The sequence below is a fragment of the Zingiber officinale genome, chromosome 2A (assembly GCF_018446385.1).
Source record: "Zingiber officinale cultivar Zhangliang chromosome 2A, Zo_v1.1, whole genome shotgun sequence".
Classification (NCBI taxonomy): Eukaryota; Viridiplantae; Streptophyta; class Magnoliopsida; order Zingiberales; family Zingiberaceae; genus Zingiber; species Zingiber officinale.
The window spans coordinates 160521444-160538103 of NC_055988.1; the positions used below are offsets into that span (position 1 = coordinate 160521444).

The window sequence follows — 16660 nt, forward strand, 5'->3', positions numbered from 1 at the left end:
TGATTAATGTCATTACACTTCAATGTATAATGCATTATTATGATCAATATTTTGACGATTAGTGTTGATATTGATAATTGATGTTGATATTACTTTAATTGGAGCATAAATGTAAGTTAAATTTTGAATATTCCTTTGTTTAGGGTTTCTAAATTAGATTATGTGATGTAATCCAAGATTTTAATATTTTTAGGGGTGTTTTGATAAATTGTGTACTAAATATGCGATGAAAATTTAATTCCATTTCTAATTTAGTCACGAAAAATTTACTTCACTAAATTAAGTGATGGAAATTAACTATTTTTTTGTAGCTAAATTTAGTGATAGAAAATTAACTAAAAACTTAACGACAAAAAATTTTGATTGTTAAGTTTTTTTAGCGATTGAAATTTTGATCACTAATCTATTTTTTATAGTGAGTGCTATTATGGTGGAGCCTAGTGCGTTTTGTGGGGATGGAGAACTCAGGTGAGTTTATCCATGAATGGAAAATGACAAGATAAAAATGTAAAACCCGATAATAAAATGTATTATTTTGGAAATATGAATAAATGGATAAAAAGCATTTATAATTGACGATCTATTAGTTCAGTACTCTTATATTAATATTTTATTAAAAAAATGATCTATTATTTTATCAAAATTAAGATTCAATCCTTACATACATCACAAACAGCAACAAGTTAAAAGAAAATACGTTTCTACTGCATTTGGCCAATTTCTATTAGTCCCAGTAACATAAATATAAGTTTAGTTCCTTTGCCGGTCCCAAATTTTAAAAACACTGCTCGAATTAAAGCACATTCAGAATACTCACGAAGATGTTCCGTATGCCATCTCCACGAACCGCTCGAATTAAAAGCACATTTAGAATATTCCTGAATCCGTTTGCTGGTCCCACCCTACAAGACAGCAAGTTATCCATCTCCACGAACCACTTTCATCCGCCGCTCATTTTCATTTTACCTTTTTATTGTCGCTACAGGCCGATGATCTCCTGTCCTATACATTTCGGTCTTTTTTGACGAGATCACAAGAAAGTTGCGAAAAGAGCGCCCGGATCACGTTCTTTAAATCTCGCCAAAGCGACCCAGGGAAGGATAGGCGTTCGTGGCAATGGCAGGGAATGCGACGAAGCGAATCAAGGTTGGCGTCTGCGTTATGGAAAAGAAGGTGGAGTGCTCGTGTTCCGATTTGTTTCTTTTGATTCGTGGTCGTGTTATTTGAATGATTTCGTTGGATTCTTGCGGAAAAAAACTTGATTCGTTTTATTCGACTTCTTGATTGGTAGGCGACCTCGTCGCCTATGCGCAAGATACTGGAAAGGTTGGAGGCGTTTGGAGAATTTGAGGTACTTCTATGTTGATTTCTGTTTCCATTTCAATGATCTTGATATATGCTTAGTGTTATTGGCTGGAGTCGCTCGAATCAAAGATCTTGATGAATGGCCAGATAGTAGTTTTCTTTTTTTTCTTTACAAATAAAGCTACACGCAGACCATGCGCGTCAAACAGAAGACAACCCATTGCTTTTGCGTGCGACAATGTCTTCATATGATCTTTCATCAGAATATGCATTATTTCTTACAAGAATGGTTGTGTGAATGTTCTCTTTCTACTAATATGATGTGATCCGATCCCTGAATGCTATTTTGTTCTCTTTCTTGATTATTAGAGTTATAAGAGTATAGGTTTCACGTGTACCACGTGTATTCAATATAGTCCTCACTGTCAGCTGTATTTGCATTGGCATTGACATCGTTTAAATCATTTCAGATCTTCTATGAAAGAGTGTTTGCACTTTTTTTTTTAAAACTTTACATCAGTTTCATAAAGGAGGACCACAACCATGTTTGCTTTACCCTATTTGTCATTTATTGAGTCTAGGCATTATTGTCACTTGAGATTTGCCCATTTTCTGGAAATTAGCCCATGAGTAAAAAATCCATTATTAAAATTACAACTGCGGTTTGATATGCTTTCATTTGGGATGCATGCTGTTGGTTAGTCCTATGCCACATATCATTAGAATTAATTAGTTCTTACTGGAATTAATTGGATATGTTTTTCTTGTGCAGATAATAAATTTTGGTGACAAGGTTATTCTAGAGGATCCAGTGGAGAGGTATGTCACAGTTAACTGAAGATTTAGTTTACTAGATAAATTGGCAAGCTGTAATTTTAACACGTGGTTATGTTTTTTGTTAGGGGACAACATATTTCTAATTGTTTTTTGCTATATTGTTCTTATGTGGAATTTCAGCTGGCCGATTTGTGATTGCTTAATTGCTTTCTACTCCACTGGCTTTCCTTTGAAAAAAGCTCAGACTTATGCTGCATTGAGGAAGTGAGATTTCTTTTTGGATTGCTATCGTTGACAGAAATTCATATTAAATCAAGGACTAATGATTTTCATCTTTGAATAAACACCTTTACACTATGCATGTAACAGAACTTTTTGATAGTTGTTGGATGGTTTGGTTCAGTGTAGTTATTCTTTGACATCTTTTTCTTACTTTGCTATAACTACTGCAGATGATCTTTCATTTTTTTGGTGAAAGATGATCTTTCATTATTTCCTATCAACAAATTCATAGTATTTCAACTGAAATTTTTTGCTCGTTAACTGTTTTTATGCTGGTAGCTTTTATAGGTAAGTCTCATATAATTATTTATGATATTAAATACCTTTGTTGGCCCTTATGATAGAACTTGACATTGAGAGGAAAGGAAGACAGAAGAATATGTTTCACTATGAAAGTAAATGCCATTGAGTTTTCACATGCTCGGCCACTTATGTTACTTGTCACTCTGCAAAGCAGAAACTGGTAGAATAGGAAGTTTTATGCTTAAAATTTTGGTAGAAGAATTATTTTTAAAATCTTAGAAAATCCTAGATTATAGAGTATATTTAATATTTTTCTGTGGATCAAATCATTGTTGATTGACTAAATAGTTCTAGAACTAATGGTAGTCCCTAGATGTCAAGGAAAAATGGACACTTGGATTTATGAAACTGATCATAAACACTTTGGCTTTGGTGCCATCATATGCTAAGAGTTGGTAGCCACTGAGTTACAATTAGCTAAAGAATATCATCTGTATTAGTGAGTGATTGAAAACTTTTTGCATGATTTAAATAAAAGTTGAGAATATGTACTGTCTAATCAAGTAATTAAAGTTCTGCATTCCGTATTATTTGACCACGTTTTGAACTTTTTCAAAAAGAATCTTGGTCATACCTTTTGCTTGTCAGGCCCTTTTTGGTCAATGAACTAGAACCTCAACATCTATTGCATGATCGGAGGAAGGTTTACGAGGTATGTTTTTGAAAGGAGATTCAATGTCTCATAGACTAGCTCCTGTTCTGCTGCTTTCTTTTTCTAGAATCTTCTTTTTGTTCATGTGACATACACTCATATTCCATTAAACATGGTATCAATTACGAAGAACTAGTTTTCTGTCATTTAAGGGGGGAAATTTTCTATACTTCACTAATATCATCATGCGGCACAATACCTTAACCCAAGAGGTGCATAAGACATTTCCCCCTAGACATTAGATAATTATCCACATATATCTAGTGTTTTGGCTTGAGATTGAGTCCATGGATGATGAATCATTGGAGAATCTAGGAGGAATTCTTATGTCGATTAAGAAGGTTAGTCAACCATAGGTTTCTTATTCTTTTCCTGCAAGCGTTGCTGAGAGAAGTGGATGAAAGAGTAAAGTATGTAACATTAGTTTTCTTTTGCTACTTCACTCATAACACATGCTGTGTCGATTAGGATAATTCAACATTTTTATCACTTTTTTTTTTAATAAAGAGTGACATGGACAAAATTGTTTCCAAATGTAAAAAGGTTGTAGCTTACAATGTACTTCTATAAAGGTTGAGCCAAAAAATCAAACTTATTTAGGTTTGTCACCTTTTATATATTTGAATTTGGTAATATCTAAATATCTATAATTATTTCCTTGTATTTAGCAATGGATAAAAATATCTATTTCCCATTAGAATTTCTTCATGTTTCAATTTCTCCTTTTTAAATATCACATTTTTAAATAAATTGTTTTTTATGATTTATCACACCACCACCAATATCTCCAACGCTCTTAGAATTACAACTTTAGTTTTGAACTCTAAGAACTAGCATTTCAGTTATTTACTTTATAGCCATGTTCATGTTCAAAAAATATATGTGGCTGCATATGCACCTGCGCATTGCATATTCATGGACATAAGTAATCACAGTTTCCTTTAAAACTCCAATTGACTCTACAGAGTGTTTAGTAGTTCAAACCAACTTAATGTGCAGAAAATGACTTAGCTAGTGTATGTTTAATTTAACAAATGGGGCAGTGAGAATTGAAATAGATTCGGGATAAATGATATAAAACATTGATGAAGTTTAAGTTGTTTAAAATAAAAAAGAGGTTAGACTTGGTTCATATTTGATTTAACATTTAGTTGCAAATCTTTGATTTCTAGTGAGCTATCTAAAGCAAGGAATAGGTTCACTTGTACATAATAATAGAATTAAAATTAATTGATTATATAAAGTGTAGTTTGAGAAATTAGGTATAGCTCCAATTGGTGATAATATGAGAGAAAAAAAATTGAGTTTGTGTAGACATATAAAATATTCAAAAGCAACCTATAAATTTTCTAATAAAAGAATGTAGTTGGGGAATGTAGTTGGGGTGGAAGATATAAAGGGTAAAGGGAGAAAAAATATTTATGGCCATAAAGAATGATTTAATGGTTTGAATATTACTAAGTGCATAAAGCTCAATGAAGGGATGAGATTCATGTAACCAACTCCAAATAATTTGGGCAAACACGGGATGGTGATGATGAACCAATTGGACAGATCAATTTTAGAAGCTATTGCATAAACTCTGTATGTTTCGCCTATTGTGTAGTTTAAGAAATATGTTTTTATTATTGTTATAAGAATTTGAATTGGTTACAATGAATTTGACTGATTCTTAATTAATGACTACATATGCATTTTAAGATATACCTTATGTTTTCTGTGGTGATTTTCTTGTTTAGCGCCTTGAGTTGTTTGGAATTCCAGTTCCAAAGTATGCTCTTGTAAATAGAGAGTATCCATATCAAGAGTTATACTCCTTTGTTGAGCATGAAGACTATGTTGAAGTTCATGGGAAGCGTTTTTGGAAACCTTTTGTTGAGAAACCTGTTGACGGTAAGCTTCCTTCTAATAATTTCTTATAGTTATAAAGACTATATTTAATTTACTGAAGATAACATTTTCAGATTATTCAATTATTATTCTGTTTGCTACATCTCATTCAGTGTCAAATTTCTATTCTAGCTATCTTAATAGTGTGATCTGGGAAATTTCTTTTGAATGATTGGACATTTGGAATAAATTCACTTGAAATAAAAGTATTGGAATGCCCATCTAAATATCTAATTGGTTTTCTATGAGAGACATGTTCCTTAATATTGTCTAATGGTTTCTCCATTTATCACCTCTGAGTTGATGTTTTTATTCTTTATAGAGTCCCTCTAAATTCAATACAGGCATTGTTCTAGAACAAAATACTTCCAATTGTATTTGGTAATATCGACTTCCTCTTTTCTTCATTTTCCCTTGAGCAACACTGATCATGGCCATCATTAATTGTTGCTCCTGCAAGAGGCATTTGGTCTGCTCTAATTAGGAGTGATTGACTATGTGGATGGACTTGAGATTAGCTTGAACTGGGATTTAGTTTGTTAGTTAATGCTTATATATTTTTTGTGCAGCCATACAGTTGTTTGAAACTGATGGTGATTTAATGATGACTACAACAAATTCTGAACTAGAAACAACCGACAAGATGAAAGAACACCACTATGCATGTTGATAGATACTGACTCTTATGGGTTTTTGCATTATACATCCCAATTGACATCCTCGATAGATACAGACTCTTATGGGGTTTTGCATTATAAATCCCAATTGACATCCTCAATCATATTAGTGTAACTTGTTGGTTGCATGACAATAATATATGAAATGGTCAAAATATATTGTTTCGATAAATTACTGAAACTCGATAGTGGTGGTGCAATCACACTTCAAGTAGTCAGGTGTGACCTTGAGTTTTGATATTTGACAAAGAGTTTAAGTTAAGATTTAATGTTGTATTTAATATGTATATTTGATTGTATAGGTATTTTTAGAAATGCACATGGAGCTTGGAGTGCTTGTGGCTTGACGAGGTTGAGTGTATGGATGTCGACTTGGCATGGCTAAGGTGGCATGCTAGTCACTTGGAGGTCCGAAGAGATCATAGAAGAATAGTATATAACATCTTAGGGACTGCAAGATGAGGAAAATTGAAGTTATGTTGCATGAAGCAAATTGATGGATTGTAGGATGAGGAGCATCAAGTTAGTGAAGATGATAGTCAATTGAGGCGAATTATGTAGTCCAAGAGGTGAAGGATGGCATATGGAGGGGTCGAGGGCTTGTGTGCATTTGAGGGACCGAGTAAGTTGACGGGAGATCGCTAAGGGGTGAAGTCAAGTTGCGATTGTAAGACTCAGGTGAACTGTGACTACGCAATGGGGCAAGGGTAAAATTCAATGTAGGCGGACTCGGCCTTAGAGATGGTCATAGTCAGGTTGTTAGTCGATTGGTATTAAAGATTAGTTGATTCATGGCTTAGAAACGCAATACTCTAAAGTAATTCATGGTTTGACCATTTGATCGTTGTGGAATCCAATCCACTTGTGATTGAGTTGACTAAGGCAATAGATAGTCAACTCATGAACTAAAATTCCAAAGTTGTGGTTGGTTGAGGTTTGTGGTTTAGATCATTCAATTAATGTTGAATCCAATCTACTTACGGTTAACTTAGCCTGAGGAACTTACAAACAGAATTATTCTATTTTTGGACCAATTGATTGAGTAATCGACTAATGACACGTCAATCAATTGATAACAAAGTTCAAAATCTCTAGCCATGCCAAAATTTTGATTTTTGATTAAAACAATAGTATTGTGCTTATGTTTCATTGCATGGTGCCAGTAATGAATTAGAGTTAAAAGAAGGAGGTGAAGCATATGAAGTCTGTGCCGAGCATCATTTTAAATCTTGTACCATGCTTGGCGAACAGTCGAAATATTTCGGTAAATTACCGAAATTCGATACCACTCATCAGCACAGATAATGTCTTTTTTGTTTTATCTCCTTCCTCCTTCGACCTCCAATCTATCATTGACACTATATATTAGAACATCATACCGGTATGGTACTGGAACAATATCTTTTCGGTCAAAGATCGAAATTACGACACAATTCAAGATTTTGAACCTTGATGCCGAGTAATATTAAGTTTTGGTGATTTACAAGAACGGTATGTTTCGACCATTTCTCATATGAGATTTCAAACTGGGATTGATGGTAAGTTATTAGTTGTTTTGTTTGACCGATGGGTGCAAATTGATCAATTGGTTGGCTGCTGATCAGATATTTGCAAAGGGTTTGAGGCTATAAAAGGAGGGCTTTGGAGTGACTTTAAGGTTGGCGAAATAGTGTTGATTAAACTGATTAGAAACCTTGTATTTCTCGGAGCCTCCTCTTTGTATTTTATTGTAATCCTTATGCTTGTAAGAGATTTCTCTTCAATAGTTGGAAGATATTGGCTTTTTGGTAGTGATTTACCAATAGATCGTAGGCCGTGAAGCAGAAGTTCAAGGGATTGCCAAACCACGTAAACACCCATGTGTTTATGATTGTAAGGGTTGATTGCTTGTTTTTTTATATGACCTTGCTAGTTCATAGAAAGAACATAAATCATCACTTGTAGGTCACTAGGTTACGAATGCTATTCACCCCCTCTAGCTCAACCCTAGCGGTCTTAATAGATACTCGCACAAACAATGTCTCTTGCATTGTTTTGTCAATCATGTCAATGAGAATCCTTTCATGCCAACATTTGGCTAGCTTAGCATGCTACAACATAGGTCAAGATGAATTGAAATAATATTTTTTTTGGGTAGTTTATCTCCATACAAAATAATGTTAGTATTGTCGCATTTCAAATGGAATATAAAGTTTGAATTTAAGTCTATAGGTGTCTTATTTTTTTTCGTCTCCTTCATCCTTCCACCACCAATTCACTATTGACACCGTACATTGGAATGTCAACATGATATTGGAATAGTATTATTCCATCCAAAGACTGAAACATTGACACAGTTCGAGATTTTGAATGTTTTTTTTGGATGTTAGAGTCACAATGACAATTGAAGGAGCAAATGTGAAGTAGAACTAATGAGGGAAAGAGAAGTATTAGAAGAGATTTAGAGAAGTAGATTAGAGAAGAGGGGGAAAGAGGGAGGGGAAATAGGAAGGATGTTGGTTGAGAGGTTAGGGAGGGGAAGGTTGAGAAAGAAGGTAGATAATATTTCAACAATGATGTTAACCAAGCACAAGGCTCATCCTTATAGTGTAAGAATGTATAAAAAAGATATGTGCAATATTAGCCTAGGTAGACCTTGATTTTTTGAAAGGCTCTCAAGAGCATTAATACATCTTGTTCTTGTTCAGAGTTCTTATACAATCTCTCTAGTCACAAAATCTTCTAGCTTTATCTACAATTTTGAGGGTTCCAATGCATCCTTCTAGATGTCTAGGCCATTTGCATGTTCCTTTTGCATGTCAAAATTAACTAATGTGAAATTGTTTCAAAAGAAAGTTTCCACACTAGTTCTCGTTTCACTAAAAGATGTTAACTCCGCTGTGTGGTTGAACTTATGAAATGATATTTCAAAAGATTATGTGCAATATTACTACAAAATATTGTTGGTTAGTCATTCATTGACAGATTGTTACAATAATCTAATGGCAGTAGAAGTAAAGTAGTTATCGTGAATGACATTGTCTTCATTATTGTAGGTCGGAAGAGTTATTGATTTTAAGTGATTTATTAAGATTTTAAAGTACCAATTAGGAAGTTAATCTCTCATATACAAAACTAGGAGAATATTTCACGGCAAATGGTAAATATAGCTTTGTGTACAATATATTTTAGTGTTTGGGTGATGCTAAAGCATGGTTTTGAATCTTGTGCTATGCTGGGTGGTATGGTCGAAGCATATTTGATGTAGTGGAAGTGAGAATAGCTAGGAAAATGTCTAAGAAAATAGGAAAATAGGATTGACTCGTTGATTCTCACAGAATAGTTGGGAAAATTTTAAAAATAAAACATTTAGAATAATTTTATTAATCTTTCTGAATGAGGGGCTGAGAGAAGTAGAAGTGAAAATATGTTTAGAATATGTGACAAAGGAGGAAAGTTGTGCAAGATGAGGGGCTAGGCAAAGCCAACCATCACAAGGAAGTGGTCGTGTCATTCATACCACATGGTGGTCGCAACTCTTGAGCCAATCAACGAAGTTGTCACTAGGGTGGTGGGCAAAGTACAAAGATGGTGTTGGTGTTTTGAGCAATGAGGCATTGGGATGCATGCGAAGTTCCATTATTGAAGAAGACGAGGTTATAGACCTACTTGAAATTTTAGAGCTTGGCAGGGGATGCAAGTGGAGCCGGCTAAGGACTTAATGAGAAAGTGGTCATAGGTGATGCAGTGACACCAAATTGCGTGGTGGTCAATGCGCTGGTGCATAGATCCAACTATGTTAGTTGATTTAGGGTGAAGATGACACTGCTATAATAAGATGGGGTTGAGAGGAGAAAATGAGATTTTGGGCCTCTTTGAAATCTTCGAGCTTATATACTAGGATACATGCAAAATTGTTGAAGGGCTTGGTGTCCTTGGTGATGCACAACATCATGAGGAGAGGGTGGTGTTATGGAAGCAATGGGGCTTGCGGTTTTGAGGAACTGAATTCCCTTCTTTGAGGTTAAATGAATCTTAGTTAGATTTGTGGGTTGGGGGTGAGAGAAGAGGGAGTGACAATTTGTTTAATGGATCTGAGAGAAAGGGAGATGGACATGCAAATCTCTAAAATAACGAAAAAGATTGAAGATGATGATATAAGTCGGTGATTAAGATTTGGAAGGTCAATGTGCGATGATGTGATGCTACAAGGGCTAGGCAAAGCCAACCATCACAGGATATGGGTTTTGGCTTGTGCCCTGGACTATATCATAGGGTGGTGGCTGCACTTGAATACTTGACGCAATCAATGAAATCACCATAGGCAGGGGACAAGGATGGTGTTGGTGTAAGAAATGAGGCATGAGGATGCATGCAAAGTGGCATGATTAAAGAAGACAAGGTTACATACCTACCTAAAATCTTAGACCTCTTTTGTGGGATGCCACAGAGCCGGTTAAAGACTTGATGAGGAAGTGGCCATTACTGACACAATTAGACCAAGTTGCACTGGATCTTAGATCATAGTCACGGCAGGATGCAAATGCCATTGCCATTGCCATTGATTATCTTAGAATAAGATGGGTTTTTTCTACTAAAGCTTCATTGATCGAAGAAGATGAGGTTACGATCCTCAAAATCTTTGAGCTTATGCAATAAGATATTGGGAAAAAACGACAAAGGCTTAGTGTCCTTGCTGATGCCAACATAGATAACCTATAGGGCGAGGGTGATGTGTGGAGGTGGAGGGGCTTTGTATTTCGAGGAATTGAGTCCCTACTTTGAAGTTAATTGACTCTCTTGGTTAGACTTATGAAAATGGATTTTGGAATTATGAACTTATTGACATGTACATAAAAACTAAGAAAATAAATAATTAATCTTTCAATTAACCTCTTCTTTAATTTAACAAATAATCTAGTTAATTGTTCTAAGTGGAATAATATAAGAGTGAAAATACTTGATATCATTCTTCTATTGTTTTATTTCCTTGTGGATGCAACCAATGAAATTAAATATGATAGTAAGAGGATAGCATTGAGTTTCTTTTTATTTTGTATCGATTAAGTCCTCTCATCAAAACATTTAGTCTTCTTTATAATTTACCAGTTGTAAATTTGACATAGATAAATTACATATGATATCGTTGCCGCTGAACAAGAGTTGACAATATTAAAGAGATCTATAAAAGTTTGTGAGATAACTTCAGGAAGAGACGAATGAGGTTGAAGTTGGGGTGGGGAGAGGTTACCCTTTTTATATTCTTTAGAATAGTAATCCAACATTTAAACTCCGCCCATAATGAATCAGTCATGGCCTGCCCTAAGCCTGGATAAAGGAGAAGGGTTATATTAGGTTGTCGGTCCGCATTAAAACTATAACAAAATGTTCAATGAATGGATTCATTAAACTATTATGCTAATGCTAGGTTGTTTCCATGAAGAAACGCGTTACAGGTCCGACTGTAATGTCTCGGCAAGGACTGCTACATCTCTAGAACTCGGGTGTAGTGCTAAATATGCAAGAGTTCGCATTGCAGGGTCCGATTGTAAGGTATCAGCAGTGTTAAATAAGCAAGAGTTCTCATACCATAGGTTGGATAAGAACAAATATGATAAGAAAACTAATAGTCTAAGATTTGAAATATGAAATATAGGAACCCTCAAAATCAATGGAGGTAATAGATACGATGATTAGGAGAAAAATTAGTATTTTGTATGTAAAAGAGACAAAATGTATAGGCGAGAAGACAAGGATGATAGAGAACTCGGGTTTTAAGTTTTGGAGGAAAGAGTAAAGCAAGAAATGATGTGAGCAGGGAATGAAATGTCGTTCCGTGCCGCCCGACACGGACAATTTTTACTGTTCCGCCGGGCGACCGAAATTGGCACCAGAGGCGTTGCGGGACCGGAGGAGTTGCGGGACGCCTCTGGTGATGCCGAAAGAGTCGGGATGCTTTCGGAGGAGTTAGAAGTGTCCCGTGACGCCTTCGGCGCGGGACGCCTCCCGCAGCGCTGAAGGCATCGCGGGACGACTTTGGCACCAATGGAAGCGTCCGACGACGCCTTCAACACCGACCGGTGACGTCTCCGTTGCTGGCAGACGCGTCTGGCGATGCTTTCCGTGCTGTCGGAAGCATCCTCATCCTCCCTCGCGATCCGTCTCGCCTCGCGTCGGGTTCTTATTATTATTATTTATTTAATTAATTTAAACAATTCCTAAGGTAAGTGTGATATTTCGAATATACTTTTATAAATCCTAATTAAATTATCCTAATAAAATATATAAAAAATATATTTAAAATTAAAATAAATTTAATAAATTTTATTAATTAATATTCTATTTTTTTAATATTTTAAATTTCATTTAAAATTTTTAAAAAATATAATAATTCTATTTATATTCTAATATTTTTTTATTATTTTGTATTATTTTAAATTTCATTTAAAAAATTATTTAAAAATTCTAAATTAAAAAAAAAATCTAAATTTTTTAAAAAAATTCTAATGATTTAGATTATTTTATATTTTTTTTACTTAATATTTATTTACTATTTAAAATATATATTATTTAATTAATAATTAATTAAATGAATAAATAGTTAATTTATATAATTATTATATATCTTTTTATTAATTTATATACTTATTATTATAGATAGATCAATTTTAATTAAGTTATTAATAGATCAATTTTATTTAATGAAAATTTTATTTAATTAAGTTATTGATAGATCAATTTTATTTAATGAAAATTATATTTAATTATTTCTAACAATATTAAGTTATTCAATAATTGAGAACTTATACAAAATCAATATACAACTTATTTTTATACATACCATAAACATATTTATCTTATAATTATTGTATATATAAATAAAAAGATACTGAAACCGTATCTGCATGACACAATACGATACTGATACCGTATCGTTCCGGTCTGAGACCGAAACTTCGGCACATGTCAAAATTTTAAACCTTGGGTGTGAGTATTGTTGTAGATAGTTCATTAAAAAATGAGGTTGTAGAAGTAGTTAGAAAAGAGGGTTGAATTATGGCCTTTAAGATAATAGTGACAAAAGAAATTATAACATAGTTAGCATATATGCACCGCAAGTAGGTTTAGATGAAACTACCAAATCAAGGTTTTGGGACGACTTAGATGAAGTATTACAAAATATTTCGTCAAATGAAATGATTTTAATAAGAAGTGATCTAAACGGGAATGTCAGAGTGAAAAATGAGGAATATGAGAGGGTACATGGGGTTATGGGTTTGGAACGAGAAATGAAGAAAGGAAAACTATATTAGTTTTTGCGATAACATATGACCTTATATTAGCTAATACATTTTTTAAGAAAGAAGAACACTTAGTCATGTTCAAAAGTGAGAATAATAAATCACAAATTGATTTTCTTATGGTTAGGAAGAAGGATAGAAAGATTTATAACGATTGCAAGGTTATCCCTAGAGAAAGCTTAACTACCTAACATAGGTTAGTAGTGTTGGATATACACCTCAAGCATAATATCAATAGAAAGAAAATATATATAACTCCTAGAATTAAGTGGTGGAAGTTAAAGGATGAGAAGTAAAGTATATTAAGGAGAAGGTAGGAGTACAAGTATTAGGTAAAATATATGACGACTGTAATACGACATTGGATAAGATGATATTAAAGTTGAAAATAGTAGTTAAGAGTGTATTCAGTGAGTTAAAGAGACATGCACCACTAAATAAGAAAGTTTGGTGGTGGAATAAGAAAGTACAAGAGAAAGTGAAGGAAAAACGAATCGCTTATAAAGAATTATATATTTGTAAGAACGAGAAAAATTTTAAAAAATATACAAAAGAGGCTAAGAAAGTAGTTAATGAAGCAAAGAATGAAACTTTTGAATGATTATATCAAAAATTGGATACAAAAGAAGGGGAGAGAGACATTTATAGAATAACTAAAGTGAAGACAAAAGATCTTATCTAAATAAAATGTATTAAAAATGAATGTAATAGAGTACTAGTAAATAATGGAGAAATAAAAGAGCGGTGGAAGAGGTATTTTTATCAACTTTTTAATGAAGGTTTAGGTGATCAACTTAACTTAGGTAATTATAGTAGGTCGAGTATAGAAATTTAATTTTTTATTGTAGAATTCAAACTTCAAAAGTAGAACAAGCTTTAAATGAGATGCACAATGGAAAAACCATTGGACCAGATCATATGGAAACAATGTATTGAATGACTTACAAAATTATTTAACATGATACTGAAAGCGAAAAAAATGCTTGATTAATGGAGGGTAAGTACTCTAGTTCCCTTATATAAGAATAAGGGAGACGTATAAAATTGTGCAAATTATAGAGGTAGTAAATTAATGAGTCATACCATGAAACTTTAGAAAAAAGTAATAGAAGGAAAGAGACCATGGTGACCGAAAATCAATTTGGGTTAATGCCGGGAAGGTCGACAATAGAGGCTATACATGTTCTTAGATAACTAATTAAAAAATTTCGGGAGTCCCAAGAGAAATTATATGGAGAATTCTAGAAAAGAGAGGTGTTAGCGTAACATATATTGAACTAATTAAGGATATCTGCAAGGATGTAACGACTAAAGATTTTTGACGGAGTAATTGAAGCATATCCAATAATGATAGAGTTATATCAAGGATCAGTTCTAAGTCTCTATCTTTTTATACTAATTATTAACAAACTCACTACACACATTCAAGATATAGTACCATGGTACATGCTGTTTGCAGATGATATTATTTGGTAGATGAAACACGTGAATAAGTAAATGCTAAACTAGAATTTTGGTAGAAAACACTAGAAGTTAGTAGAATAAAGACAGAATATATGAAATTTAAGTTTAGCAATATTAGACATAATGAGACAATTGTTAAGATAGGAGATGATGAGTTACCCGGAATCGAGAGCTTTAAATATTTAGGATCATTTTTGCAAAATGATGAGAGATTGAGAGAGCTGCCGGACATAGAATACTAGCAGGATGGTTAAAATGGAGAAGAGTGTAAGGTGTTTTAGGTGATCGTACCTCTAAAACTTAAAGGAAAGTTTTACAAATTGCAGTTAGACATGCTATGTTATATGACACTGAATGTTGAGCTATGACTCGAGCATATGAGCAAAAGATGAGAGTTGCAGAGATGAGGATGTTAAGGTGGATGTGTGGACATACAAGGATGAATATAATAAGAAATGAGAGCATTAGAGAGAAAGTCAGAGTTGCATCTATTGAGGGAAAACTCTGAGAGACACGTTTAAGATGATACAGACATCTACTTAGACGATCAATAAATGCTCCAGTTAGGCGACGTGAAACTATGACAAACACACATATCAAACGAGGAAGTGGTAGACCAAAAAAGATTTGGTTAACAACAATAAAACAAGATAAAATTTATTTAAGTATAGATGATGATACAATAGGAGATAGAGCCTAATAGCGTAAAATGATCCATATAGCCGACCCACCTAGTAGGATAATGCTTGGTTGTTGTTGTTATAATAATCCAACATTTAAAGCATTAGACATTGGCCTAGTAGGAGGTATGCTGCAGGTGGTTCTATACCGATCACTTGCAATTGGGTGACTGTGTCGTGTTTGCTCCAATTTCTTCTTATTCCTTTTATTACTCAGAAATATTTATTCAAAGCTCTTGATGCAATTCATGACTCTACAAAACAAAGGAGCAGGTTGGTCTAAAAGTACAACAGTGAATTAGAAGGGGGATAAGGTTGATGGGACAATTGTTAATAGAAGGATTATCTGTTGCTTGGAAATGAATATGTGGATAGAAATTGGTTAGTTGCTGAGAAACACTATTATTAAGTGGAAGGGGTTAAAGGCTAATATGACGTTTATAAACAGAAGCATATACACAGAGCAAAGGAACTGGTCAGGTATACGTGTATGAAAATGAAAGGACAGTCATGCACATCATTTGCAGGAAATCACTTATTTTCAGGCATCAGATTTCTAGCAAATGGCCTACAAGATGCTGACTGTGAAAGCTCTAGATACTATTGCATTTGCAACCTGCATAAAACATTAAAAATACATAAAAATGGAACCTAAAGTTAGAAAACATTAGTGTAGTAAATCAATAACGAAGCTAAAATATTTTCATCTAATAGTAATATTTTTATATGTAAAAGGGTAGAATTGTTGGAGAATTAGATTGTCGACGAAATAAACATGCAATTAAACACTTACAATCATAAACACATTATTTAATGTGGTTTGGTAGTCTCAAGTTTCTACTACACGACCTATGATCTGTCAGTGCATCACTTTCAGAAAGTCATTATCGTTCCTCCTTGAAGAAAAACCTTTTACAATCAAACAAAAGAAAGCTTTTGGCGCACAGGAGAAGCTCTAACAAGACTTAACCATTTTTTTCACTAGCCTTCAAGCCTCCAACTAACTCTCCTTTTATAGCCTTCAATCTTCGAATGCCTCTTGTTGTCTGCCGCTCAGCAGTCAACTGCAATCAATTGATTGCTTCTCATGACCCAATTGTTATAAGACTGTAACAACTCTGTTTTGCTTTCCACGTGACCCTTTAGTTGATTGAAAACTTACTGATAGTCAATTGATGCCATCGGTCGATTGCCCAATCGACTTAGCCACGAATAGATCCATTTTGTCATTAGCTCCACGAGCTCAATCAATTGCTCCAGTTGACTGCTCCATTAGTTTAATATTCATCATTAGTCAAATCTAGAATCAACTTAGTGTATTCAATTTCTCAGTTACTAGTCGACTCGTCT

At 33.9% G+C, this 16660-nt stretch overlaps 1 protein-coding gene across 1 annotated transcript in view; it reads left to right on the top strand.

The window, feature by feature from the left end:
- The first annotated feature begins 1004 nt into the window (after positions 1-1004).
- Positions 1005-16660, top strand: part of LOC122042905 (inositol hexakisphosphate and diphosphoinositol-pentakisphosphate kinase VIP2-like) — a 133160-nt gene continuing 117504 nt past the window's right edge. Inside the window, exons 1-6 of the mRNA XM_042603297.1 lie at positions 1005-1173; positions 1292-1351; positions 2078-2124; positions 2263-2346; positions 3256-3319; positions 5059-5212. Coding sequence (XP_042459231.1) covers positions 1117-1173; positions 1292-1351; positions 2078-2124; positions 2263-2346; positions 3256-3319; positions 5059-5212 — 466 coding nt within the window. The 5' untranslated portion in view covers positions 1005-1116. The remainder of the gene's footprint in view (positions 1174-1291; positions 1352-2077; positions 2125-2262; positions 2347-3255; positions 3320-5058; positions 5213-16660) is intronic.